This window comes from Podarcis liolepis (genome assembly GCF_965112155.1).
Source record: "Podarcis liolepis genome assembly, chromosome: W".
Lineage (NCBI taxonomy): Eukaryota > Metazoa > Chordata > Lepidosauria > Squamata > Lacertidae > Podarcis > Podarcis liolepis.
The window spans coordinates 1,302,483-1,313,716 of NC_139568.1; the positions used below are offsets into that span (position 1 = coordinate 1,302,483).

Below are 11,234 nucleotides of genomic sequence, written 5' to 3' on the forward strand. Positions count from 1 at the left end.
AAAGAGGGTAAGGGTTTGCTGAAAGGACTTTGTAAACGGGAATACAAAAAGGGGAGGTGTGAGGAGGTCAAGGAAATAAGCAAATGAACCTAAAGATATTGAAAAATGGATTATTTCTTTTTTAAGATTTTTTCTTTTTTTTCTTTTTTTTCTTTTTTTCTACTTTTTTAACTATCTTTTTTTGTATTTTTTATCACACTGTTTTTCTTTTGTGTAAAATCTCAATAAATATTTTATTTAAAAAAAAAGAAGAAGGCTGATCACCGAAGAATTGAGGCTTTTAAATTATGGTGCCAGAGGAGACTCTTGAGAGTCCCATAGACTGCAAGAAGATCAAACCTATCCATTCTGAAGGAAATCAGCCCTGAGTGCTCACTGGAAAGACAGACCGTGAAGCTGAGGCTCCAATACTTTGGCCACCTCATGAGAAGAGAAGACTCCCTGGAAAAGACTCTGATGTTGGGAAAGATGGAGGGCGCAAGGAGAAGGGGACGACAGAGGACGAGATGGTGGGACAGTGTTCTCGAAGCTACCAGCATGAGTTTGACCAAACTGCGGGAGGCAGTGGAAGACAGGAGTGCCTGGCGTGCTCTGATCCAGGGGGTCACGAAGAGGCGGACACGACTAAACGACTAAACAACAACAAATGCTGCCTACCCTGAGCTACACACAGGCAGGAAAGTTAAAGAAACACGACTCAGTTTGCTTCTCCAGATAGCAGAGACCAACAAGTTACATCCTTGTAATCCTGGTTTCGGCGCTCAAAGTCTTCCACGTGGGCAGCAAGGTGGGAATTGACCATGCAGAAGCTGGTATTGTTGCAGACAAACCTCACGGCCACACACCCCTTGTTACCCTGCAGGGGCGGAGCAAAGATGCCTGTTAGTGAGCAAGCAGGAAAGAGGGGGAAACTGGTTGGCAGAGATTAGAAAAACAGATAGACAGACAGAAAGATAGACGTAGGGAATTCCGCTCTCAGGGTCTACTTCCCATCTTCCCCATGATGCCTGTGCCCACTGTCTCCCTCATCACTTCCTTGATGCGGCTGAGCTGGTCCTTCCTGACAAAGATGAGCAACATCATTTCGACTAGACGGACCAGCTGCACCTAGAAGATGCAAGGTACTGGGATGTCTACCAGCTCTGTTCATTGCTTGCTGTCCTGGGCCGGCTGGATGCAGATTGGAGTGGCAGGTGGCACCAACTGGGGATCCCCCAAGGGAAGAAGGCTCAGAGCCAGGGAACTGGTGGGGGGTCGTCAGAGGGAGAAGAGGGAGCAGACTGTGAGCAAGAGGAGGTGTTGGAAACTGAAGAGGCAGGAGGGCAGAAAGATTCTGTGGCAAGCAGCAGCCCAGAATCCGAGGCAGAAGTGGAGGCTGGAGGCGGGGGTCAAGAGGCAGAGATCAGGCAGGCTGCTGAAGAAGCCAGGGGGTCTCCCCATCCTGCTGCGATCAGCTCCCCTCCCTGCTGGTCTCCCAGAACACAGAGAAATTAAGAGGATGGAGCAAAGACAGGCAAGGTGTCAGAGTCTCAGGTTGCTTGGGAAGGACCAGGGGGAGGAGGAGACTTCAGAGAGTGGTGGGAGGGTAGCAACCTTCAGCCTTCACAACTACCTCACTGGGGCAAGAGCTGTTGGGAAAGGTTTCTGTGATCACTAGGCCTGCATGGTTTGGGTTTCTTTGAATAAAGAATGTTGGCTTCTTTTGAATAAAACACCACTGACACCAGGTGTTTTTTCTTGCTGACCTCCTCCTCCTCCTCACTCCAGCTCCTGACAGCTGTCTGGCTGCTGAAGAAATGGGTGGGGTTGGACTTACTTTCTTGTACTTGGAATTGGAACGCAAAGCCTTTTCCACAGCTGTCAGCCACTCTTGCTCCTTTGTCGAGTCCAAGTAGAAGAAAGCCTCTGTGCTCAGGTCCAGCTCCTGGAACCGAATGCCCAAGTGCCAAAGAGAAGGATGTGGAACTGCAGGAATAGGACTCCAATCGGAACAGACGTGCTGGTTAAATATGCAAAGACAACAGGAGTGTGCAAGGGCAGGCAAGATCAGGACCAAGAACAAACAAGTAATACCAGCCACTTCTTCCTCAGCTTAGCTATTCGGGGCCCCAAAGGAGCTTTGCTAATGAAAGAAAAAAAGCTTTTCCCTTGTATTTTTAAAGTTGTGTCAGCCAGCCTGATATCTAAGCACTATCCCAGTAGCCACAGGCAACCAGAAATTCTTTGAAGGCAAGTGAGTTGGTTGATCTCTCCATTCTTCCTTCACCTGGCAACCTGGTTTCCAGGCTGGCTTTCCGGGAGCAGAAAACCACCTCTCAGATCTGCTGTGCCAAGCTTGTTTGCTAGAAGATTACCCCGTAACACCCTTGTCCTCTTTGCAAACCTCCTAAATGGCTAGCCTTCTGTGTTTCCATGCTGGCCATGAAGGAATGGGCATTCCTGACTCTGAAAACAGCACAGAAATACAGCCTGTCTAGTAAAGGGGTAAAAAGAGCAAGCTAAACAGCCTCTGTAAAACAGTAGCATCTAAAGCTGCTAACCACATACTGATAAACATATCATAAAAGCAGACATGAAAAACAAATGGCCACTGGGTACTACTAACAGTGGGACATGGGTGGCGCTGTGGGTTAAACCACAGAGCCTAGGGCTTGACGATCAGAAGGTCGGCGGTTCGAATCCCAGCGACGGGGTGAGCTCCCGTTGCTCAGTCCCTGCTCATGCCAACCTAGCAGTTCGAAAGCACGTCCAAGTGCAGATAGATCAATAGGTGCCGCTCTGGCGGGAAGGTTAACGGCGTTTCCGTGTGCTGCTCTGGTTCGCCAGAAGAGGCTTAGTCATGCTGGCCACATGACCCGGAAGCTGTACGCCGGCTCCCTTGGCCAATAAAGCGAGATGAGCGCCGCAACCCCAGAGTCGGACCTAATGGTCAGGGGTCCCTTTGTTGTTGTTGTTGTTTAGTCGTTTAGTCATGTCCGCCTCTTCATGACCCTCTGGACCAGAGCATGCCAGGCACTCCTGTCTTCCACTGCCTCCCCGCAGTTTGGTCAGACTCATGTTTGTAGCTTCGAGAACACTGTCCAACCAGGGGTCCCTTTACCTTTACCTTTACCTTTAACCTACTAGTACTTCACCTTGGTCTTCCAGCACAACAGTGGCTGTTAATAGACTCCATTGTCAGGCAACAGGGGGTCTTTTGCTTCTCTGCTGATTAGCGATTTCTTTTTGGCTTTAGCTAAACATTCAGCGTACCCAAAAGACAGCTTTTGCTGATTTCACAGAGGGAGAGATCAAGTTCATCCGACGTACAAATTCGACTCTAAAACAGATCCTGCTTGATAGTTGAGCCTTTGTAAGTAAGTCCTCTCAATCATTCTTCTGCAAGGCTTGTTTGTTTTTCCTAGTCTGCTGAGATGCTAGTAGTGTCCTGCCTTTCCATCCTCCTGAGCAGGCTAGTAAAAAATATATTTTAAACAACAACAATATATTTAAGCAACACTACCTGGGGTGTAAGAGACATCCATATCTTTCTCGTATAATTCCTCTGTGTATTATTGCCACCTCTTCTTGACGTCTTCTGCTTCTGTTAGGTTCTTTCCACCTTTGTCCTTTATTATGGTACTCTTTGTATGAAATGTTCCTTTCATTATTATTATTTTTTTAAAAAAATTATTGGTTTTTCACAATTTGTATAAACACAAACAATACACAATACAAACATACTAACATATAAACAAACATGTATAATTTCAAATCCTTTTTTCTTAAACCTTACTTCACTGACTTCCCCGTACCTCCCCTTTCTGCATCCCAATTTCCAAATTTGTTTCAGCAAATCCTCCCCCTTGATTTTATCTAATTTTCCCTTGTTCTTTTCTTTTACTTAATCTTTTACAGCTGTAGTCCCCTTTTTTCTATAACCTCAACATTTTAGCACTCATTAATTTTACAATATTTCTTAAGATAAATTTTGAATTTCTTCCAATCTTCTTCCGCCGTCTCTTTCCCCTGGGCTCGGATTCTGCCAGTCATTTCAGCCAGTCCCATATAGTCTATCACCTTCATCTGCCATTCTTCCAGAGTGGGTAGATCCTGTGTCTTCCAATACTTTGCGATGAGAATTCTTGCTGCTGTAGTAGCATACATAAAAAAAGTCCTGTCTTTCTTTGGCACCAATTGGCCAACAATGCCCAAGAGAAAGGCTTCTGGTTTCTTGGGGAAAGTACATTTAAGTACCTTTTTCATTTCATTATATATCATTTCCCAGAAAGCCTTAATCTTCGGGCACGTCCACCAAAGGTGATAAAAAGTACCTTCATTTTCTTTACATTTCCAACACTTATTATCAGGCAAATGGTAGATTTTTGCTAGCTTGACTGGGGTCATGTACCACCTGTAAATCATTTTCATAATATTCTCTCTTAAGGCATTACATGCCCTAAATTTTATACCGGTGGTCCACAACTGTTCCCAGTCAGCAAACATAATATTATGACCAATGTCCTGTGCCCACTTAATCATGGCTGATTTAACTGTTTCATCTTGTGTATTCCATTTCAGCAACAAGTTGTACATTCTTGACAAATTCTTAGTATTGGGTTCTAACAGTTCTGTTTCTAGTTTTGATTTCTCCACCTGGAAGCCAATTTTCCTGTCCTGTTTAAACACCTCCATTATTTGATAATAATGGAGCCAATCTCGTACTTTAACCTTCAATTTCTCATAACTCTGTAATTTCAGTTTATCACCCTCTTGTTCCAAAATTTCCCAATATTTTGGCCATTTGGCCTCCATGTTAAGCTTTTTCACGGCTTTAGCCTCCATTGGCGACAACCACCTTGGGGTTTTATTTTCCAACAAATCTTTATATCTAATCCAAACATTATATAATGCTTTCCTAACAATGTGGTTTTTAAAAGCTTTATGAGCTTTCACCTTGTCATACCATATATATGCATGCCATCCGAAAACATTGTTAAACCCTTCCAAATCTAAGATATCTGTGTTCTCAAGAAGTAGCCAGTCTTTCAACCAGCAGAAAGCTGCTGATTCATAGTACAGTTTTAAGTCCGGCAGGGCAAATCCCCCTCTTTCCTTTGCGTCAGTTAAAATCTTAAATTTTATTCTGGGTTTTTTCCTTTCATAGCTCCAGTTTTCTTGAACAGATCTCTGGTTCTTCCCATTCTGTTGTTTTCCTCTATTTCTTTGCATTGCTCGTTTAAAAAGGCCCTCTTGTCTCTCCTTGCTATTTTTTGGAAATCTGCATTCAATTTCCTGTATCTTTCACTATCTCCCTCGCATTTTGCTTGCCTTCTCGAAGTCCACCTTTCCTTTTTTTTTTTAATAGATATTTCTTGAAGTTTCAGAAATTATATAAAGAAAACAAACAAAACACAGACAAAAAAACAAGTATAATTTCAATCCCTTATTTTCTTATACTTTACTTCGCTGACCTCCTCCTACCTCCCCTTTCTGTATTCTAATTTCAAATTATTTATTCAGCAAATCCTCTCCCTTAATTTCATTTAGTTTTTAACCTTTCTTTTCTTTTCGTAGTGGGGCGAGGGAGGTATGGCAGTGGGGGCAGATGTCATAGGCGAAGGGGATCGAGATATGGATATGCTCGTACCCCTTCCAATCTGCGCCCCATCCCGAGGGACGAAGGTAGGGTGAGCAAGGATTACTCACCTCCGTCACTGGTGTTGTGCAATGCCAGGTCTATAGGCAAAAAAACCGCCACCCTGCGAGACTTCTTCACCTCGCAGGAGGTTGACCTGGCTTGTGTGACGGAGACCTGGGTGCACGAAGGGGAAACTGTTACCTTACGAGAGATGGCGCCCCCGGGTTTCTCCGTCCTCCACCAGTCGCGGACTGTGGGCCGGGGGGGAGGGGTGGCATTATTAATCCGAGAAGACTGTTCTTTCAGGGCTCTACCATCGCCATCGATCCCCGGCATTGAATGTGTTGGCCTAGTGTGGGGCTCCGAGGTGAGCTTGGCTGTCTGGCTGGTGTACCGGCCACCTAGCGCACCAGCAGCCACCCTGTCAGGCCTGTTGGAGGCGGTGGCCGGCTGGGCCTTGGAGTTCCCCAACCTATTGGTACTGGGGGACTTCAACATCCATGCTGATGCCACTCCCTCCTCACAGGCTCTGGACCTGGTGTCTTCCATGGCGACACTAGGGCTCTCCCAGTTTGTTTCGGGCCCCACACATCAAGCAGGCCACACGCTGGATTTGATCTTTGGCGCCGGTATAGATGTGATCATGTCTCCCTCGATGAAAGTGCCATGGTCTGATCACTACGCACTGAAAGCCAGGATTGATTTTCCACCCCCACCCTGCTTAGGTGGCGAGCCAATTTGGGCTCGCCCGCGGAGGCTGATGGACCCTGATAGATTCCGTCAGGCCTTGCGGGACCTTGCTCCGCCTGGCGACTCATTGACTGAGCTTGTTGAGGGCTGGAATACCCAGCTCCTGGCAGCCATCGATGAGATCGCACCTAGGCGCCCTCTGCGACCCCGCAGAAACCGGGCTCCCTGGTTTACCGAGGAGCTTCGGAAAATGAAGCGGGACCTCAGACGGCTAGAGCGAGTATGGCGGGGTGCCCGTGACGGAGCTTCAAGAACATCTTATAGGGTTTTTATGAAAACCTACGAGATGGCAGTGAAGGCCGCTAAGAAGTCCTACTTCTCAGCCTCCATTGCCTCCGCTAGCTCTCGCCCGGCACAATTATTTAGTATAATTAGGTCTTTAACGTCCCTCGAAGGACAGCCAAATTTAAATAACAATTCGACACACAGCTGCGAGGCATTTGCGAGCTCTTTTGCGGAGAAGGTCCTGTTGCTCCGCCATGACCTCCCTGCCAATTTGGATACAATGAAGGAACTGGAGGCCCCTCGACTGTCCTCGGGTCCAGTATTGGACCACTTTGACCGGATATCCCCAGCCGATGTGGACAGACTCCTCCAAGCTGGAAAGCCCACCACGTGTCCTCTTGACCCGTGCCCGTCCTGGCTGATTAGAGCGTGTCCAGACGAGGTGCGGGCCCCCCTGGGTGATATCATCAATTTGTCCCTTGGCACTGGAATATTCCCAGGGGAACTGAAGGAGGCAGTGGTGCGTCCGCTCTTAAAGAAAACATCATTAGATCCTTTAGATCTATCCAATTACCGCCCGGTTTCGAATCTTCCATTCCTGGGTAAGGTGATTGAGAGAGTGGTTGCTGAACAGCTTGGTAGGTTTCTGGATGAAACATCGGCTCTGGATCCATTCCAGTCCGGCTTCCGCGCTGGTCATGGGACCGAGACGGCTCTGGTCGCCCTAACAGATGATCTCCGCAGGCAGCTGGATCGAGGCGGGTCGGGGCTGCTGATTCTTCTAGACCTGTCAGCAGCCTTCGACATGGTCGATCACGAACTCCTGGACCGCCGCCTTGCCGACGTGGGGATCCAGGGCACAGTCCTTCAATGGCTGCGCTCGTTTCTCTCCGGTCGGGGACAGAGGGTGGCGCTTGGGGGGGAATTGTCATCGCGCCACTCCTTGGTGTGTGGAGTGCCTCAGGGTGCGATTCTCTCCCCGATGCTTTTTAACATCTTTATGCGCCCCCTCGCCCAGCTTGTCCGGAGTTTTGGGCTGGGTTGCCATCAGTATGCTGATGACACCCAACTCTATCTGTTGATGGATGGCCATCCTGACTCGGCCCCAGATACACTGACCAGATGTCTGGAAGCTGTGGCTGGATGGTTACGTGGGAGCCGGTTGAAGTTAAACCCTTCGAAGACAGAGGTCCTCTGGCTGGGACGGAGCGATATGGGATTGAGGGGGCAACTCCCGTCTCTTGCGGGGGTGCAATTAGTGCCAGCATCGTCCGTGAAGAGTTTGGGTGTAATCTTCGATACCTCCCTCTCTATGGAGGCGCAGATTACAGCTATAACAAAGGCGGCATTTTTTCATCTCCGCCAAGCTAAGCAGTTGGCTCCTTATCTCTCTCGCCCTGACCTAGCCGCTGTGATCCATGCGACGGTCACCTCCAGACTGGATTATTGTAACTCGCTCTACGTGGGGCTGCCCTTGAGACTGACCCAGAAACTCCAGCGGGTGCAGAATGCCGCGGCGAGACTCCTTACGGGGTCTTCGCTGCGAGATCATATCCATCCGGTGCTGTACCAGCTGCACTGGCTCCCGGTGGAGTACAGGATCAGGTTTAAGGTGCTGGTTTTAACCTTTAAAGCCCTATACGGCCTAGGACCCTCGTACCTACGGGACCGCCTCTCCTGGTATGTCCCACAGAGAAATTTACGGTCTGCAAATAAAAACACCCTAAAGATCCCAGGCCTCAGAGAGGTTAGGCTGGCCTCAACTAGAGCCAGGGCCTTCTCGGCCGCAGCTCCAATCTGGTGGAACGCTCTGTCACAAGAGACTAGGGCCCTGCAGGACCTGACATCCTTCCGCAGGGCCTGCAAGACAGAGATGTTCCACCAGGCCTTCTGTCAGGGCGCAGCCTGACCCCCTCCTCTGGCAATCTGCACAAAATTTTGCTTGATGGTTGCCATTAATTTGATTTTAATTTGATTTGATTAATTTTATAATGAATGTTTTAGAATGTTAAACTATTTTGATCATTGTTAGCCGCCCTGAGCCCGGCTTCGGCTGGGGAGGGCGGGATATAAATAAAATTTATTATTATTATTATTATTATTATTATTATTATTATTATTATTATTATTTTAACTTAAACATTATTGCTATAAACCACTTAGCTTCTAAACCGTCATCATTCTAACATTCATTAATTTTGCAGTGTTTCTCAGCCCTTCCTTCAATTTGTTTTTGATAACCTTATTTTCATTTAGTTTAGTTCATTAAAAAAAAAGAGAATCCAGTTTTACCTTGTCCAAACTTAAACATCGAACTTATACATCAGTTCTTATTCTTAAAACATTTTTTCTAAGGTCGACCAAGATTCCCTTCCACGAATTTCCCAATTTACATAACAATAACAAACAAAGTAAAAAACGAAATAAATTGTAATTATGAACCCTTTGGATTCCCAAACTCCACCCCCCTTTCCTGGTTTCAGCCCCCAACAATGTCCATCAGTCTTAATCTACTATCAGCCTGGAGATCTCACATCCGAGGCTCTTAATGGTCTCTCAGTTCCTCTCTGCCGGTCTTTTTGATAGACCTTGATATTAAACACCAAATCTTGGAGACGTTCCGGCCCAACAGGGTCCATATTTTTTCCACCTAGGCCTCCATACTTGAGAGTAGAGCCTATGGGGTGTTCCATTTCTTGTTTCTTGCTCCTTTCCAGTTCAAAAATCCCCAAAGCTCTAACCTCCACCTTAATCACATTTGTAATCCCTAGGTCTTCTGATCTCCACATAAGAAGATCTCTCCATTTCTCAATCTCCAATTCAGGCCGGGCTTTCCACATCAGATTTTTATTTTCCTTTATTGCCATCATGCCAGGCCTCTAAGTAGAACTCTCTTTTAACATCTGCACACCAGCTCCTCCTTCCTTTTCTTCAGGGGCGACATATGTCTCCTTCTCCATATTCTCAAAACTCTCGGATTTCTCTATTTGTCCAGTTAAATAAGCTCCTTGTTTCCAATCCTTATCCGATCCAAGAATGTTATTTACTGTTAAGTCCAGAGTTGAAACATTTGTAGCCATAACATCAAATTGACCTTGTAGCTTTCCCAAGAGAACAAATGCTCTGTCCAATTCAACCTGGATTTTCTCTCCTCCAGCCATTTCTGTAATGTCACTAAGTCCCTCTAGGGGGATTTTAGTTCCTTAATATTCTTTTCAGCTCGAGTCCAGAAATCCAGTTATTTTGTAACAGCCCTTCCTTATTGTCAACAAATTGTAACCAATGTAACCGGCAGAAGCAATAAAAACAGGGTTCTCTTTTTCCGTCTTGACAGCTGACTTGACAGCTGTCAAGCTCTTCAATACTTCATCAACAGGCTCTCTCACGGGGCGATCCCGGGCCCGGGGGGCAAGTCCACCTTTCCTTTTGAAGCAAAATGTCCTTGAAATGGGGGAGAAATGCCCTGCATGAAGTCTTGGGTTTGCAATTTGGGGAGAGGGAAGACTGTCTGCGGCGCTGGGGAGCGGGCAGGCTGGCGAGGCCCCCTAGATCTAGAGGCCCTAGGCTTCAGCCTACTTAGCCTATACATAAATCCGGCCCTGCCTATGTCACAGTGAGCACAGGCCCATCGATCACGTGCAAGCCATTCTGCGTGTTGGGAAGGAGCCTCCTGTTCTGGGCCAGGGGGAAGAGTGACACCAGCAGAAGACTGGGTGGTGGGGTCAAAGATGATCCCAGGGAGCACGTGAGGAGTCAAGGCTTCCCGCATGAAGGCCTCGCTTCCCCTAGACGTCCCTTCCTCCTGGTCTGTGTTCGCTTTCTTCTTCAGGTACAGTGCCAGCATGTTCTGGATGGTGCACCTGCTTTCGGGGGAGAGCTTGTAGAACTGGTCCACAGTAGAAGAATAGCCATGAGACGGGTGAGACTCCTGCAAGGCGTCCCCAAAGTCAGGGGAACATAAGCGCATTTGAAGAGCCTTGCTGGGTCAGGCCAAGGCCCATTCAGTCCGACATCCTGTTGGCATGTAGTTGGTCCACCACAATTGCAATATTATTGCATCCTTCAGGAATGGTGTGTCCAGCTCCATCTGAGTCATCATCCAGGCACGCTGTGGAGCTGCATGGATGAGAGATGGGCATCTTCGGCCAGTCAGGGGTGAAGAGCTGGCAAGATCCCCTGTACTGAGCAGAAAAGCAAACTCTTTGGCCTCCGAGATCTCTCCCAACTCTCAGCAGCCCTCACTGTGAGCCATACTAGAGGAATTTTGCCCTGCTTTTCCTGAGCTACAACACAGGAGCGCACCCCCAGGGGGCCATGATGTGGTAACCCTGGCGAAGCATTGCAGAGCAACTGAGAAAGCAGAATGATGTTTGCGTGGACAGTCCATTAGAAAGCTGCACATTGCAGAATACGGCCCAATCCAGGCAAAAACATCTGCCGTTTACAGAAAGATAAAACCATAAAATCAGGAAAAACCTACAGTACATTAAAAGAGTAATAATTATTTTACCTGCCTTAATTATAATAAAGCATTGACATGCATATTTTAAATTAGCGGTTAAGGTCTTAAACTACACATTTTAATAGTTTCACATCTGTATTCTTTACTGTGTTCTAGCTTATAGATTTTGATTTTAAC

At 47.1% G+C, this 11,234-nt stretch overlaps 1 protein-coding gene across 1 annotated transcript in view; it reads right to left on the reverse strand.

Annotated features, from left to right (window-relative positions):
* LOC310697804 (inositol polyphosphate 5-phosphatase OCRL-like) overlaps positions 1-10,562 on the reverse strand; it is a gene marked incomplete at both ends in the record, with an annotated part of 34,303 nt that extends 23,741 nt beyond the window's left edge. Inside the window, 4 exons of the mRNA XM_083484435.1 lie at positions 737-879; positions 987-1,107; positions 1,817-1,965; positions 10,232-10,562. Of these exons, the coding sequence (XP_083340561.1) occupies positions 737-879; positions 987-1,107; positions 1,817-1,965; positions 10,232-10,562 (744 nt within the window). The remainder of the gene's footprint in view (positions 1-736; positions 880-986; positions 1,108-1,816; positions 1,966-10,231) is intronic.
* Between the last annotated feature and the right edge of the window lie 672 nt (positions 10,563-11,234).